Below are 17,965 nucleotides of genomic sequence, written 5' to 3' on the forward strand. Positions count from 1 at the left end.
TGTTATTCGCTTACTTACTAACACGTATCAAATACTTGTATAGAGGACAATGCATAGATTATCACCATATAGCTTGCGCTACTGTTACCGTACCTGTGTGTATGGTATGGCAGCTACAAAACGAAGCAGCCCTGCGTCCGTGTAGAAGTGGATGCGGTTCCGGCAGTCTCCGTCGGTAGACTCTGAATCGACGCCGGCTACAGCAAGCACTTCGCCGCTGTTAGACCACTCCACTTTGATGTCTGCCGAATAAAGCACGAAAATACTTTTTTGTACCAAAATAAACAAAAAATAAATAAATAAGATTTCGTCCCATTTAAAAGAACCGATACACTGTTTTTGCGTGGCAAGTGAAGGCACGCCATATTTTTCCTCACCAATAATCCAAAGATATGTGTTCGTCTGTCCTCTACCATCATAAGCTGTGCCATTGTCGCGTTATTTTGTTTTTGCTTTTGAACAGTGCATAAACATTTGTACGGTTCTATTAACCTAACATCTTTGTATTGTATTTTTTATTGATTTATATAAAGCTTTTCTGCGATTTCTTTTGATTCAGCTCCCCGCGTCTGATGCTTAAGTGCAACCTGGAAAGTTTACACCATCAGAAAGCTTATATATTTCTTTTTGTCTATATCCGAGTGGCACCTTTCATAAATACTATAGGAAAGATTGGCACCTTTAGGCGGTATCGTCTGCTCCATGTCGCATCACAAACAAAACTAAATTCGAAGAATACAGATGAACAGTGAACACAGTCAAAGAGCGCGAACACATACAAAGTTCTGTATGAGTAAAAACATAAATAGGAGCGAATAAAAAATTCAGTTGGCAGTACAGCGCCGGTTTTGTGTGTACGTGTGCATTTATCCACGCCATTTCGCGCCGCTTAAAATTGCAATAAGGAACAATACAATGGCGTCCGATTTTTCCTAAACTAGCCGTTGACAGCGTAACAGTGTGTTAGAAGAGCATACTGCACCAGCTATTTCAAGTTCTGAGCTTCAAGACACCCAGTCTTTCACCCTGACTTAACACTGCCTCCAAACGGCACTGAGCATTTCAATAAGATGACCGTATAAGTTACAAGGTGCAGATTGTTTACAACAATTCACACATACCGGCCTGAGAAGCCTTTCTCTGCTGAACTACTAGATGTAATAAACATACATAATCTAGGCACGCGCCTAAGAATGAGAGAAAAAAGGGAAAACGCATGCGCGGTTGTTCCAAAGCATTAACCTGCTTTTACACTTTCCCGCATTGTTAGGAGAGAGGAGTTCTTCGAAATTGGGTTGAGAAAGTGAAGTCGTATTAGCTTCTATTCACGGGAATCCCGAGAATGTTTCCAAACAGACTCAATTTAGAGCTTCGCTCAAGGAAGACTTCACCTGCTCCTTCTCCTGTCGCTTTCACAGGAAAGGAATGTGGCATGGGCTGCACGTCAGACGTTGCCGCTGATTGTCGCTCGCCCCAAGCTGTGGTTACAACCAATGACCGCAGGCGTGGACAAGCACGAGGGAACTGGTCCCCGAACTTCCAGTAAAGTTAAAGTCATGACGGCCCAGCGTTACGAGGATCCTCTCATTCAATGTAATTATGGCACTTAAATTTGACTTCATTTAGACAAAGCTATTTCTCCATAGTACTATCATCATACCGCTGCGAAAAGGCAAATGAACCCGTTTTCATGATATCTTCTGTGAATTTGTTGTATAGTTCTGTTAATTCCCCCCCCCCCCCCCTTTTTTTTCATAGCACTAAGTTTCCGTTTTTCTGCCTTGTCGCTTGACGCGGCGAAGTCTGAGACGGGCGCGCCGGCATGCTATGAGGTCGGGCAGTTTATTCTGGTACACATATGCGGCTTTACAATTATGCTAACACGGAATTTCCATTCCTTAAAGTTCTGATAGTGAGGTGGCTTCGCCGCATTAAAACTAAGCTTACAAAAGAGCACTTCCTGCAAGCAAGAAAGAAGTACTTGGAGAATGCACCCTACACTTGAGAAAGCCATACCAAATAAGATTTTAAATACGCAAGGGAACCCCAATCAATAAGGAAAAAAGAAACGCGATTAAGGTTAGTGCTGTAAAAATTCTTTGAGATATGCTGCTTTCTTCGCTGCTGCGTTTTAACTACCTGCAGGAGCGGTAAATACGCTGGCGCGAGTAATGCAGGCCTCGAAAAAATAATACAATCCGTCCTTTGTCGGAATTCTAAGAAACTAGCAACACCGTTTCGGAAGTGTCGGCTTCACTTGACAACAGATTCACGCACAAAAAAAAAAAAAAAAAGAAAGCAGCAGCGGCGCACACAAACGAACAGAACGTCGCACTTTCAAGCGAACCCTGCAGTACTTCAGTGACAGGACCGGTAATTTGCATCAGTGGCACGTTCCTTTCATCATTTCAAGCACGTTAAATTACAGAGATACGATCCTTGTGCAACAAATGAAGTGACCACTTAATACTGTTTAAAATGATGAGCGAACATATTGCGGTGTTTCTGAACTTCCTTACCGCTATGCGCATGCGTGTGTGTGTGAGAGAGAGAGATGCTGTCTTTAACGAACGCTGGAAATGTTTACCTATCTGTCCGCCTGGCATGCTACTTCAGGTGTTTGGTGAAAAATATTATTTACATGGTTGGTTAGTGTGCGTTTCGATCAGCTTTTCTCAACTGCTAAAAATATTTATAGGTAACCTGTAAAGCGTGCTCTTTTGCAACTTAATTCTTACTGCGGTGAAGCCAGAACGCAGCAGGAAGTTAGCGGATTTCTAGAAAACGGTGATTCACAGTGAATAGCTCGTTTTAGAGCGAAAGCTCTACTCGTCGAGGTACAGCTTCCAAGGTCAATCTCGGCGAGCATTTGACCTTCAGCCGCCGGCACGTAAGTGTAAAGGTGTGACGTCACGTCTTGTGATTTTCTGCGGAGAAGCGTCGCAGCTGCGCTCGCTCGAGCCGCGCTGCTGTGTACCTCGTGACTAGGCGAGGATTTGAAGGGCTAAATATAGTCCGACGTAGCGTGAATGTGCGCACACGTTACATCACGTTGGGGAGAACAACAGTGCCGGGAAGAAACACTGAAGAACCGTGTCTAACCATGCTTAACAGAGCTTCCGCTCGAATAACTAGGTTCAAGCTACGTTGAACTCCATCCACTTTGTAAGCTGGTTATCATGCTCGTCAAAGTAGCTTTACTTCGCTGCAAATGACTTTTGAGGGTGTAAGCATTGTGATGCTACGCCATTACGTGGCATAAATTTTGGTGGTGACCTCAGAACAATGACGCAGTGGCGCAGTTTAATGATGACCCTGACTGGTACATTCACAAACACCGCACGTAGATCTTATCTACCTCAACGCATGACAAATTCGTACCTGTTTCGATTCAACAACTATTTCTTGTTGACAAGAAATACAAATTTCTCCAGTTAGCAGACAGCGTCTGTATGCGTGTGCTACGTGGAGCACCTTCACTTAACGTCAGACGCGGCCAATTGCGTTGATTTACTTCAGCACGATCGCTAGAATCCCGCGCCTCAGCTGTGTCACGAAGTTTGCGCAAGCATCTTCTCCTGTTCTTGAAAACCGCGCAGGGCAGCGAAAGAGGCCTTTACAAAGTTTATTTCGTTGTAACTATTTATTAAGAGCTCTAGCTAGCGAACACTCATTTCGGGCGTCCAGGCCTTGCAGGGAACTGCACTGACTTCACATTTTATTATAAGTTCGTCCTGAAGATGCGCGTGACACCTGCAGTCATCAGGGATGCAATGCGGGAAAGGAACCAGGCGGTCCCAACACAGGGACGCACCGTCACGCTGCGCCCCATCGGGTGGGCATCGGAGCGAGGTACAATTATGCCTTTCACTGCTTGCATAAGCGTTGGGCGCACGCCCACAAGCATTCCTGCTGAGCGGGCGTGTGCAAGTTGTTATGATACATTAGCCTCAGAGGCACGTACACAGTGCGTCACCAGTGGACTGAATTAAAAGAAATACCCATGACCTAATTCAGCATACATGCTTCACCCTTACAGAGAGCAGTGAAAATCCCCGCAGGACAAAATGAGTTTCACTTCGTCTGTGTGCGTTCTTTGCGTCCACTAGTTACGCGTGTCCGAGTCCCAAGGCCTAGCTAGCAAGGCGAGTCATATGACATCAGGCTGAGTGCGGACATGAACACTGGACTGTTATAATTCGTCGGCCTACAGTCACACTTGCACAATACCCAACTGGTGCAACCGACAGTCGAACATGTCCGCGTGCAAACACCGCCCACGCTGCAGAAAATGCTAGTCCCAGCTAACCAGGCTTGTGAAGCCACAAAGTAGTGTGAGTAAGCGCACCCATCTCTGTTAGTGTAAAGCTAGAGTGCAGGAATGATGCCAAACGAACAAGATGACACGAACAACCACTCACTCACAACTCTAGTTTCCCGATAATGAAATGCCACGTAGCCCAATTATCTATCCAATCGAGCCAGTACCCTTCGTAATAGAACAATGCATCCCGATATAAGACCTGTATATATACAGATGGCACTTAGGCATCTCTAAGGCTTATAGACGTGTTAAAGTAAGGCTGTATGATATCCAACCGTTTCAACATAGAGGTGAAGCACCAGTGTCGACGCAACACACTAGGTGTTACATATTAAGTCAGTTAACTGGCAGAGAGCAACCAAATAAGCGACTTTAAAGACGCGCTCTGCAGTCTATTAAATATTTGCTGGTGAAACGGTGGGAATTATTGAAGCGGAAGACGAAGAATTCATATGGAAGCATACGGAAAGAGATAAGAAGAATTTTGAAAACGTAACTGCATTTATTATGGCAGTGAGAGGCGTTGATGAGTAGCGAAGCGCAGCCGAGATAGCTCCTATTCGCAGAATGTCTATTCAATAGCAATACCTTTCAGACCGGTGTTGATGATGGTAGGCGAGATGTCGTCGTAATTCTTCATGACATGAATGGCTCCGTTGCTGAAGCAAACGGCCAGGACGGATATCTTGGATTCGGGGGCTGCATGATGTGTGAGAAAGAAAGGGACGAAGACAAAGCTGTTGCGGTTAGTGCCCATTTCGCACCATCGCTGGTATATATATATATATATATATATATATATATATATATATATATATATATATATATATATATATATATATATATATATATATATATATATATATATATATATATATATATATATATATATATATATATATATATATATATATATACCGCCAAATGAATGTGCACGATGTAATGAGCACTGCCCAGCGTATCAATGTCTTTAGCTCGAAGATGAGCCCATTCCTCGTCTGGTCTTGTCGTACAGTATAGGCTGGAAGATGGAATTATGGGTTGGATTGCATTCAGCTCGTGCAAGCACATAAAAAAAAGACATGCAGAGAAAAATAAGGCAGTTCAACACTCGTGAGTGACGCGTTTATTACTTGGCGAACGGTTATGAAGCAATAACTTCTTTCTTCAGTGCTGAAAATTTAGGTGCCAGCGCTGTTCGGAAACTTTCACCTCAAATGTTAGCGATCTTATTCATCGATCAATAATATATATTAGTTTCCTAGCTGCTAAAGTGATCTACATGCCACGCCGCACCATATCAAATGTCAAAAAGATGCATGAGTAGCGCGTTCATCAAAACTTGCTTTAAGTCGCGGGCTCCGGTCTGAATATATGGAAAAGGAGAAATCGTTTTTCTCGGCAACCACTGTACGAACTTTGATGTGGATTGTTGCATTTAAAAGAAAAAGTTATTATCTAGTGAGAGTTGGTAGCGAATTGTTTTCTTTAGGCCGTTAATTTGGTTATAAGAATCGTTGAAAACAGCAAATTTTCAGAAAAACAAACTCTAAAGTTTAGAGCTTTCTAATCAACAATGAGAAAAGCTATCACAATTCCTCAAATTGCATCGAATAGTGCATCTAATGTGGACCATATCGATACGTGACTATACGTTCTATACGATACGTATTATAGGTGACTTTCAAATTGACCACTAATATGTCAATAGGACTTCTGAAAAATCTTTGTAAACAACGTAACAAATTCACGTAATATATAAATTGAACGTTGGGCCAGAGTTCCGGCGCAACTCTGATGCCACCTATTCAAACAAATGTAAAACGCAGAAACGATTTTCTGATATATCCACTGGGCTTACCTTGATGAAATTTGTCGCGTTTGAGAAAGAAAGTGAAATTCTAGCGATATCTGGAGGCGATATTTCAATTTACCGCCTGCATTTTTATAAGAAGTTTTCAAAAATTGGTTCGCTTTAAGAAAATGGAAGCACAAAGTGTACAAATTTGTAGCTCCGCATCAAGAATAGATATTGCAGTTCTGTAAACTGCATCCTTTGAAGCATCCAAAGCTGACAAATTTGATGAATCAGTTTATACCTTGCATGAATTTGCCATGCTGTTTCAAATGTACTGCAAAAGTCCTACTGACATACTAGTGGTCAATTTGGGAGTCACGTATATTACATAAATTTTGTCGCCTTAGATGTACTGTTAGATGCAAGTCACAGAATTGTGAGATCGTTTTTAATTGCTGAGTTACAGAGTTGTAGACTTGATAGTACCGTCGTTTGAAAATTTGCGATTTTCAGCAATATTTATCGAAAAATGTACGGCCTAAATCAAAAATTCGCTACCACCAGTCAGTAGAACATCACCCCCCTTTTTTTTTTAGATGCAACAAATCACATCATATTTCGCGCCGCGGTTGCCGAGAAAAGAGATTTCCCCTTTTGCATGTATTTAGACGGGATGCTCCCGAGCTAAAGCTTCCTCTTAAGTATGCAACTAAATATTCGACGCGTATCTCAGCATGTGAGCTCCAGACCATGAGGGGGAGTTATTTCAAGCAACCTGAGTCGTTTTTATGCGTATTTACTTCGCCCCCAATCTGTATTCTGCCGGCTAACTGCAGAAAGCATTTACGTGAAGCCTCCCTGTCGCGTTCCGCCACATGCAGTTGAGTCATGGGTTAAGTCAGCATGCGCGTGAGCCTCCACCCATGAGTTACTGCTGCCGACGTATTCAAAACGTTCTATGCACCGCTCGACTGCAGAAGGTCTTGAAATCTTCATAGACGGGACGTTACAGGTTGCGCGAGTTCACAGCGGAAGCAACAGTCGGCTTCCTTTCTTTCTTATTTACTGAGTGCCGATGACAGAGGCTTGAATGATCCACCATCCGTCTTTTTAAAGAAACTAAACGCCACTCCCTTGGGTGTGAGTGCGCAACCCCTTCAATCGGCATGCGCCGCTGGCGCTATACAGAGCGTGCATGCCATACAACGCAGCAAAGAGCTCTTTGGCAGCGACAGAGACACTTGGTAAGAACGCATCCAAATCAAGTCCTCAGTAGGTGAACGGGTGCGCCTAACTTCCAAGAACTTACGCTAGAGGAGAATACTTCGTTCAAAATCAGAAGCACAGAAGGTCGTATTGCGAAATGTTCTTGTTGCTATCCACAGCCGAGAGAAATCGCCAGGGCTGCCTCATCTGCCTACAGGGAACGTCTCGCGGCAAGTAAAGATGAATAAATAAATATACAGGGAAAGGAAAGGCGCATGGAAAGCACAAGCCCATGCCTATTCACCTTGCACGTGCCGCAAACGACATGTGGCAAAAGACTGACGCAGAAAGAAACCGACCGGATAATCCCAGATGACCAAAACAAAATAAAAGTAAACGGGATTTCTTTTTGCGCGCGTGTGTGTGGGATCGAGCAACATGCCAAACACGCGAGGAATTATATACACCAGGGAAGCGAGAAGTGCAGGGGCATTTATTCTACGAAGTAGACAACGTGGTGCTCATGTCATGCTCTCGACCATCGGCTCGTATTTCCTCTTACCTCGTTGCTATGGCAACACATGTTCTCACGTTTCTTTGATTCCGGCGCAAAGCGCGCTAAGGATCACGTTTATTATGCGAAATAGCTGCACCCTCCGCGAACATGCTTGCTTAATTTTGGAGTTTTACGTGCTGTAACCCCGATTTGATTATGATTAACGCGTTAGTGGGGGACCTCAAATTAAGTTTGACCACCAAGGAATGTTTAACGCGTCCACAAGGCACGGGACCCATGCGTTTTTGAATCTCGCCCCCACCGAAATGCGGCCGTCGCGGCGACGATTGGATCTCGCGACCTCGTGCTTAGCAGCGAAACACCATAGCAGATAAGCCGCCGAGGTGGGTACGCGAACGTACTTAGTATTTACGAAGTTTCAAGAGAAACCACGGTATAGACTTCCGTCGTTTCGCGGAAAACGAACTAAACATTTCACCAGCTCTCGCTGCAACTCAGGCGATTCGTCGTCGCGTGCAACTGCAACGTCGTCTGGTTCAACACCTTTCCTAAACAATGTTCACACCGGAGCTATATTAAATATTTGTTGGGCTAGCAAACCCCGCTTCGTATTGAAAAAAAAAAAAGCTGTTGCCGTTGCGGCTCTTGAAACAGATCTCGCGTTTCTTCACAAGGCTTGATGCAGGGCAAGTGATCACTGGTTCAAGACGGCACTCGATTCCCATATATGAGCACACCGCTACCATTAAGCGAAATAATGTTGACAGATTCACGGTGCCGTAATAATTATATCAAATATAAATTTGCCACTGGCGGGCAACTGATATTTTCTTCGCGCTGCAAGTCAATTCATATGCAGTTCCACCACACACACGCACAAAAGAAGACAAGACAATGGAAGCCGCAAGAAGATAGTAAACATCTGTCAATTCTACGCAACGTTCAAGCGGATGAGAACGACTAAGCAAGAACACACAGGGCAGCCGCTGTCTGTAAACTCAAGGTTCATTCGAAAAAAAAAATGCGCCAATATATATGAATACAAAAAAAGCAATCCAAGAAAAATTTCTAAGGTCACTCGAACATGAAATAATCAAGAGTTATCAATTAGAGCCATTTCTTCTCCTGACAGTGCTCATCCTGTGTCATCCTGTGTGTTCTTCCTTAGTGATCGTTGCAAGTTTGCGCACTGCTTACAATAATGATTCGTTCCAACCTGCGCACTTGATCGTCCTTCTACAGTTCCTTCTGTCTCTTCAGCACACATCGCCGCCACGGTTAAAGCGTAGTGGCCTTTAGGAAAGATTGCCGACTCCCACTGGCGTGAGCTGTTGATGGTAAAGCGCATGCACTGGTTTGCCCGTTACAAGCAGCTGAAGACACGGAAGAAATTTCTGTGCTGTTACAAATTGCTAAATGAAACCTGCACTGCGTGGAGCGTTTATGACGCGCAAGATTACGTGGAATGCGCACCAACCACTGCGTTGGATTCACGCTCGAAGCTACAACGGGGTCGCGTGAGCAATCGGACAGAAACAGCAGTGACGCCTGAATGCCGCTTAATAATATTTGGGGTTTTACGTGCCAAAACCACTTTCTGATTATGAGGCACGCCGTAGTGGAGGACTCCGGAAATTTTGACCACCTGGGGTTCTTTAACGTGCACCTAAATCTAAGCACACGGGTGTTTTCGCATTTCGCCCCCATCGAAATGCGGCCGCCGTGGCCGGGATTCGATCCCGCGACCTCGTGCTCAGCAGCCCAACACCATAGCCACTGAGCAACCACGGCGGGTCGAATGCCGCTTGCCACAAATCTGATCTTGAAGACATCGGGACGAATCACTGTTAAATGCAACTATGCTTTCTGCGCAAGAATACCGCGGATGGTTATCGTGAACGCCGCAGGTGAAGGTGATCACGCTTTATTTCACGTCGTACTACAGGGATAAGGCGAGGGCATTCTGGCTGCGGCCTATTTCGCGTATAGCATTGGTGAATTCGACAGGCCAGCTCGCGGTGGAGGGGCTTATTCACGGTGGAGTAACAAGCTAGGCATAAAACACGAGCATTCTGGTGTCGGCACGTCTCCGACGATTGACTAATTCAAAAGACGCGAAAGCCGCTATAAACAGAACGCTGATTGGTGCGGCAACTGTGACGCCCACGCGTCAAGCGATGTTTTCTGGCTCGGCGTCTAAGCGGAAACACGTATGAGCAGGCGCCAATAAACTGCGCTCAAATTACGCTTACAGGTGAGCAATTTGAGTGTGAAGCGCGCAACTTAGATGAGCCCTAACTGCCAATGTCGGCTTTAGCGTGATATTTTCGTTTGTTCGTTCCATCACACTTTTTGGTGCACTGAAAGCCACGTGAGCAAAGCTTACCCTGTGCGGGCGGGACGGAGGAGGCGTCTCCACTGGAGGCCGCCGCTGTTCGGTTGTCGTCGTCTGCCTCTTCCATCTTGAATTTCTCGCAGGACCACGCCATGGCAACGATGGCGGCATCCTCGTTAAGGGTCACTTGAGCCACCAGCTCACCATGCATGTCGTTCACCAGGATCTGGCCGTTCGATGTGCCGAACAACACCTGTGGTTGTGAAGAGAACACGGAGGCTGTAGCAACAGCACAGAGGCCCGGGCATCAAATCTGTTGTTCCGCTCTTTCGCAGTTTCAAAGACGCATCGTGTTCAATCTGTTTTCACGAAGAATTTTGTGTCAGAAAAGTTCTATCATTAGTACTTGCACAGGGATTACTGTGCTACACACGCCACTGTTTGACCTGGTTTGACACGATTCCTGCCCTCACGTTCTTTTGTTTGCCTTTTACGCAGTTTTACTGACGTTGCAAGTTTATAGCAGCGTAAGTATTTAGCGAACTTCAAGCTAGAAAGATCGCATTCGCTAAGCCTTTTCTTTTTTCTTTTTTTGGCTGCTTTCCGCGACTCTCACGTAACTTCATTTTCGCCAGCGTACGCTTCATATAGACACCGGCATCAAGCACAAACTTTTTGTCCGCCCTCTCAGGTCATTGCGGGGCTGGTTACTAGGCGTGATTGATGCGCTCGGGCCAAATGATCTAAGCACTACGTTACATTCTTCCGCTAACTTACCAGTGTTTAGCCAGCTATCACGCCTTTCTATGCACTGTACGAGCTTTTTTTTTTTTTTACGGACTCAGTGTACTTACCTGTTTCCTACCTGTGAACGAGGCCCACCGTTCGTGTTTGTTTTCTCTTCATGGACTAGCGCGTATTCGAGCGGAAGAAGAAAGAGAAGCGGCGAACGCAGCGTCGTCCACTGCGTTCACCGCTTCCCTTTCTTTCTCGGCGCGTGTGCGCGCTAGACCGTGAAGAGAAAACAAACATGAACGGTGGGCCTCGTTCGCAGTCGTCTCGGACGGATGATGAACGGCGGCGCAACATTATGCCGGCGTCCCCATCGATCCATCTCTATCCTGCGCACAGGGCGAGGATGCTATAGCCAGGCACTAGTGTTGGCTCTGCCGCCGCCGCTGCTGCTGCTAGTGTGCGGAGGTGTTGCTACTTGCGGGCAGTTGCTGTGTGCGCGAAGGGCAAAAGAGCCTGCGCGCGCCCGAGAGCGGATTCTGTTCTTCGGCTGAAACATGGCGCAAACACTTGTGTGCAGTCCGACGTAACATGTGGCTCATGTTCACTGACACTTGACAGATAACGTTGTTCAAGCGTACTGTTAGTCTACGGGTTTGTTGAAGCCGTTATGGCCTTGCCTGTGGCCGCCTAATGTCGGGTTGATGGACTAAATGCGCTTGTCCTAATCATCAGACTCTTCAACTTATTTTTTCGACGAGAAGCCCGCTGTACACGCCTTACGTCACTGTACTTTTGAGCTTGCATACGCGATAATTACGACTGGTTAAGCGGTAAAGGCCTTGGGAACCAGGGAGAAGAAAGATTTTGCACGCAGAGAGCTATTAAGAAATCATCCGCTTCCTGAATTCTGCCAGACTATCTGACCACGAGTGACTGTAGTACGTGCTAATGTGAGTGAGTATGCGTCTGCTTATTGGATATATTTCACCCTTCCTTCCACTCCTTTTTTTTATTGCACTTTTTTTCCTCTGTCCTCAGTGTTCGGTTGCCACGCGCAACAGGATAGCCTCCTGCGTGTACTCTTTTTTCTCGCCCAATCCTGAACGTTTAAAAGCAATCATACTAACCAAATCTTCGGCGTAGCATAAGGCGCCTTTTCGCCAAATTTTCAACTTGCATGTTACGATATGTGCGATACGAAACACCCTTCTTCAATGCCCGCGCCAGATGCACGTGCGCCCTACCGGAGAAGTTACTCGTTAATAACCATCAGGAACGGGGGAATATCGTGCACGATTACGCCTGCGGAAAGCTTTACCTGCGTCATCTCGGCTAATCCTCAGCGCTGCACGCAAATAGCTCGACACTGAGCGCGGCTACATTTTCGTCAGCCACGTGAAAAAGGAGCCGCGAGGGAATCCGCTCGCGTCAGAGATAACGGATGGAGCGAGCGCCGGAGACGTCTGGAGGGCGGCTTCATCTATCCCGCACCGAGAGGGCACGGAGAGGGAGGCGGTACACGACGGTGGCGGCCTGTAGACTAACGCCGAGGCACAGATAAAAGCGCTTCGTACACACCCTCCTCCAAGAAAAAACGCCTGGAGAACACCTGCGCTCTAGCGGCGCAGCTTTTTGAACTTTGGATATCACCGCACAAATGACATTTTGGCACTTGGGAGACTGGTGCTAGGGCCTCCTGATTGTTTTCTTATTTGTTTTTTGTTAATGCTTTCGCGATGCTTCGATTTCTCATCAGAGATTCGGTGGGCAGCGAAGGCGCTTCTGTGATGCACAGGAAAGGGAGATTACGAAACAGAGTAGATTGCCGTTCCGTTCTGTTCTGTTCTGTTTTGTTATTTGCCGGTTGCTGTGGAGATACTGAAGTGGAGAGCACCTTGGCTACTACAATTCTTGTAGCGTATAACACCTAACGAAATGCCACAATATAATAAAATAAATAAACTAGCGACAATGAAGCTGGTACAAATGCCGGCAACGATGACTTCAGCCGACATCGAACGTCTCCCCTCGCCGCCATGAAAATGATAGACGCTTTATAGTTTTCATGCACTGGCGCAAGAGTCCTCCGCGAACAAACAAGGATGGTAGGTTCTCACAGATCTGTTCAAGCTCACTTACCAAGAACTAGTGTGCCACTTCATAAATAGCTGCAGAGGACCACTTATCACAAAAGCTGAACTACTCCTGAGTCAACTTAAACGTTTCTAAAGAAAATAGTGTGCTACAAACACTATCTACGTTTTTACAAGGTTACCATAATGCTTCAGTGAATGCTAGCTTCCATCCAGAGCCTGCACCTGCCCAAGTACAAGCTTAAAGCGAAACACAGACGTGTAGTCGAAAAGTCCGCAAAATCATTCGTGCGTATAACTTCGTGTGAAACGAATGCTCCTTGCATTTAAAGACAAATATGTTGGGTAGTATCGAGGTAGTGCACTATTAAAAAGCTCGCGTCAGTATAAACAGATAAAACTTTCGTAGAACCGTTTCATTTAAATCATTGCCGAAGCCCTTTGAGCGCTGGAGATCATTTGTTGATGTAGTGAAACGAGACGCTTGCTAGTGTTGTCTCTGTTTAAAGGTCACTATGTGGCGTGCTTGTACAGAACAAACTTTTAAACTTGCGTTTCAGAGGGTTCTTTGCCCCTTGCGGATAGGTTGGACACAAGCTTACATATGCTAAACGAAGCGGAGGCATGGCGGTACCAGCAGGATTCGTTTTGTCCGATTAGAGTCACATGCAAATTCCGTGGTTCTCGGCGTAACGTCAGCTGAGCCGCAAAGTTCCATGACGTTACTGGGAGCAGCGCCCGTCGTTCGAATTTGAATGATTTCAAATTCAGACAGCATTTCCGTGCTCAGTGAACCATTCGATGTAAGCTTACAACCTGTCCAACGCTTCTTCTCTCCCTCTTTCTTTTTTACAGCGAAAGCTGTATAGCACTAACTTTCCGTAGTTTTCTTGGCGTCCGGCAACAGAAAAAATCATCATGTGGGCCGAACCTGATGATAGTGCAGGAAGGATTCAAGCTCAATGGCACATACCCCTGTGGGTTCGGGAACCTCTAACGTGCCCTTGACTCATCATGTGGGTCGATCCTGATGATAGTGCAGGAAGGGTCCAACCTTAATGGCACGTACACCCTGTGGGCTCAGGAACCTGTAACGCGCCCTTGAACTATTCTTGTCACACGTGGGAACCAAAGAGGTCCCAGGCACACGGGTAAGAGCAGATGTTCTTGAAATATTTCCAGTGGATTAGAAAGGATGATACCACATCTGTGGTCATCAACGGAGACCTCAACGTGGACATTTCTAAGGCAGAGAAGGAATGGTTCATGCAATAAATGTTTGAAGAGTTTGGCCTTGCAATGTCATTCTAACCACATGATAGATACCTGAGTGAGTGAGTGAGTGAGTGAGTGAGTGAGTGAGTGAGTGAGTGAGTGAGTGAGTGAGTGAGTGAGTGAGTGAGTGAGTGAGTGAGTGAGTGAGTGAGTGAGTGAGTGAGTGAGTGAGTGAGTGAGTGAGTGAGTGAGTGAGTGAGTGAGTGAGTGAGTGAGTGAGTGAGTGAGTGAGTGAGTGAGGGAAGAAACTTTATTGCAGGCCCAGCAAGGACGCGAACTCGTCGCGCACCCGGCTAGTCCCACGTCAGGACCGGCAGGTCGAGCCCACCAGCCCGGTCGCAGGCACGCCGGACAGCCAGGATTTGCTTTTCTAGAGCGGGGCTACGCAGAAGCAAGTCCCACTCCTTCTTGGTGAACTTGGGGTATGTCGACCCGCACTCCCAGAGCATGTGCGCTAGAGTGAAAGTCTGCCCGCAGGACGGGCAGGCGTCGTCGCTATACACGTCGGGGTAAGCATTGTGGAGAACGGACAGACACGGATATGTGCTGGTCTGTAGAAGTCTAAGCGAAACGGCTTGCGCCCTATTCAACTCGGGGTGAGGGGGTGGAAAGACCCTTCTAGAGATGTAGAAGAATTTAATAGCCTCGTTGTGAGTAGCGCGAGCGTCTCTGTGGCCGTAGGAAGGAGGGGAGTCGGCGCTCCTTAGAGAGAAAGCGCGGTCGGTGAGGTCTCGCGCAGCCTCGTGAGCAGACTCATTGAGGTTCGGGGGAGCATGATACTACCATGTATCACCGGACGTGCGTTGATGTTATTCTAGCCAGGAACCTCTCTAGGGTGGCAGTCGAACCACTGATGATAAAGTGATCATAAAGGAATCGTGACTGCCCTGACAAAATAAAGTCTCAATCGAGCAACAACCATTGTCTTTAGTAAATAAACCATTCAAACATATCAACTCCCATGATCAGACACTTCAGGCAAATGACAACCATTCCCCTCTGTGAAGATGTAATGGCAGTGAAAGCACTTTGCTTTTCGTTTGAGAGCTTTGACGGTCGTCAGCTTTTACTGCCATTCCGTCTTCACAGAGTGGAATGGTTGTCATTTTTTCGTATGTAAGAAAGACACTAACCTTCTTAGATGCGGTTGCGCTTGTGAAAGTTGTTTTCTACCTTATTTTAAGTATCTACCTTATTTTATTTTATGCAAGTATCACCCTCGAGACAGCCACCTGGAAACAATCACATGAAAGCATACACTTGCAGACCCCTATGTCGATACAGCTGGCGCATACAATTGCATTTACCGCGTATCTGACTGTCCTTACAAGGATATCTGCGTTGACCTGCAGGTAAGTAAAAACAATGATTCTCCACCATGTGTTGGTCGAATGGAATTCGAAAATGTGTAACGAAGCGTGTCCACACTTGCGTTTTACAGGGAAGGTGTGGTGGCGACACGGTGCGTTGAAAAACGTCCGCTCAAAGATGTGCGCGCAAAATGCCGACAAAAATTTTGACAAGCGTCCATTCCGTATAGCAAACATGAAATACTGAGGGATATCTGAAATTCCAAGGATTGCCCATTAGGAACGTTATCACTGTTTAGAATAATGTGGAGAGTTGTTGGGAAATTACCAAAATTATGTGCTGAGTGTCACTGCTGTTTAGGCGATTATGTGATCACTGTGTATATCATAATTATCACCCAGCACCTGGAGTAGCATGCCGGGTGACCATGCCAGGCTAACAACTCCAGCATATCTTTAAAGTCTACAGCCTCTCTCTCTCTCTCTCTCTCTCTCTCTCTCTCTCTCTCTCTCTCTCTCTCAAAGTTAGGCTAATTGTGTATTGCAACATTGCATGGTATTAGAGCTCTTCGGCGTACCGTGACGATGCATTCAGTGAATAAAGTGTGTTTTCGAAGGAGTGTAGTGAACAAATTTGATGTTGTTTTGCGGCCACATTAAAAAATTATCAATACCTGGTAAATGAGGTTTCCCTTGTTGCTTGCCGGGACAAGAAAAAAATGTGCCGTGTGCCAACTTCTTTTGAGTAGCAGTAAAGTTCGTCTCAGAACAAACATTTAGGAGAAAATTCAAACCGAATGTTTTTCAATTCGAACCATGCCAGTGACAAGCATTTTGTTTCCTTAACGCAGAGTTTTTGATGATTTACTGGCCCAAGCACAATGAGAATAGCTGTTCCTGATTTGTAGACCGACAATCGTCTTTAAAAGACAACTTTCTTCAGCTCGAGTACTTGGAACCTATATAAAAAGAAAAACGCTCTCACTGCCTACTGTTCTACGAAGCCGCTTTAGGGTTCCCTGTGGAAAGCTGCATTCAATTACACTCAATGACGAGCTCTGCAAGTTCATGCTGGCGTACACTGAGAAAAACTGCTGCGCTTCTTGCGTGTCATTCTATCGTTTTATCTCGTAGATCATGCCAAGTGAGCCGTCAAGCAATACTTTCTAGGTTTGTCTAATTAGTGTGTATATCTTAGACAAAACCTGATGCCGTAACGTTGTCCCGGATTTCAATCTCTTCCGACTTCCATTCAACACGCGTCTCCACCTTCTTAATTTTTTCTCCGAAATTCCGCACAAGAATTTTCTAATACAAACACTGTAGAAATGTTTACACTCTTAAGGGTGTCTTCTTGTCGCAGTGATTACCCTTACCGTTACGGCTACACAAAAATTTATAGATGCCGACAATGGAGATCTAACTAGACTTGCGACCACAAAAGACCTAGCTGAAAACTATGTAAGCATTCTGACAGCCTTGGGCGCAGGGAAACATCTGACAGCATTTCACATTTAAAGATATGACATTGTCCTGTCGGACATTTTTGTGCGCCCAAGGCTGTCAGAATGGTCACATAGTTTTCAACTACGTCTTTTGTCATCGCACGTCTAGTTAGAGCTCCGTTGTCGTCCTGTATAAATTTTTGTAAGGCCCCAACGGTGAGGGTGTTACCAGTGCGACAAAAAACGCTCTTAAGGTTGTAAATATTTTCGCAGTGAAGGAGCTAGAAAACTTAAGCGCGAGCTTTATCTCAGGCCCAACTCCGTCTATACCTATTCAAATAAATGTAAAACGCAGAGATGCTTTCCTGAGATAACCACTGGGCTGATTTTGATGACATTCGTTGAATTTGGGAGAAAATGTGAAATTATAGTAACAACTGGAAGCGTAATTTCAATTTAAGGCCTGAATGCTTTCAAAGAAAGTTTCAAAAATTGGAAGGTTCTAAAAAAATGGAAGCACGAAGTTTACAAATTTGTAACTCCGCACCAAGAACAGATATTGCAGTTCTGTGAACTGAATCCGATAAAGCATCCGAAGTGGAAAAAATTGATATATCAGTTTATACCTTACGTGAAGTTATTACTTTGTTCACCTACACACATAATAGTCGTCAATGTGAGAGTCTCAAATCATTACAAAATTTTTGTCCGCCTTAGATGTACTATTAGGTGCAATCTACAGAATTGTGATATCGTTTTTCATCGCTGAGATACAGACTTGTAAGCTTGATAGTTTCTTTGTGTAAAAATTTTCGATTTTCAACAATTTTTATTAGAACATTGAGGGCCTAAATCTCAAATTCGCTACCTAAAGTTGCTAGACTATAATTTTTTTCTTTGAAATGCAACAAAACGACATTAGATATT

At 45.3% G+C, this 17,965-nt stretch overlaps 1 protein-coding gene across 1 annotated transcript in view; it reads right to left on the bottom strand.

Annotated features, from left to right (window-relative positions):
• Tusp (WD40 superfamily protein Tusp) overlaps positions 1–17,965 on the bottom strand; it is a 209,080-nt gene that overhangs the window by 19,967 nt on the left and 171,148 nt on the right. Inside the window, 3 exon segments of the mRNA XM_075697579.1 lie at positions 94–242; positions 4,913–5,023; positions 10,232–10,433. Of these exon segments, the coding sequence (XP_075553694.1) occupies positions 94–242; positions 4,913–5,023; positions 10,232–10,433 (462 nt within the window).

Source organism: Dermacentor variabilis, chromosome 6 (assembly GCF_050947875.1).
Source record: "Dermacentor variabilis isolate Ectoservices chromosome 6, ASM5094787v1, whole genome shotgun sequence".
NCBI classification, from domain to species: domain Eukaryota; kingdom Metazoa; phylum Arthropoda; class Arachnida; order Ixodida; family Ixodidae; genus Dermacentor; species Dermacentor variabilis.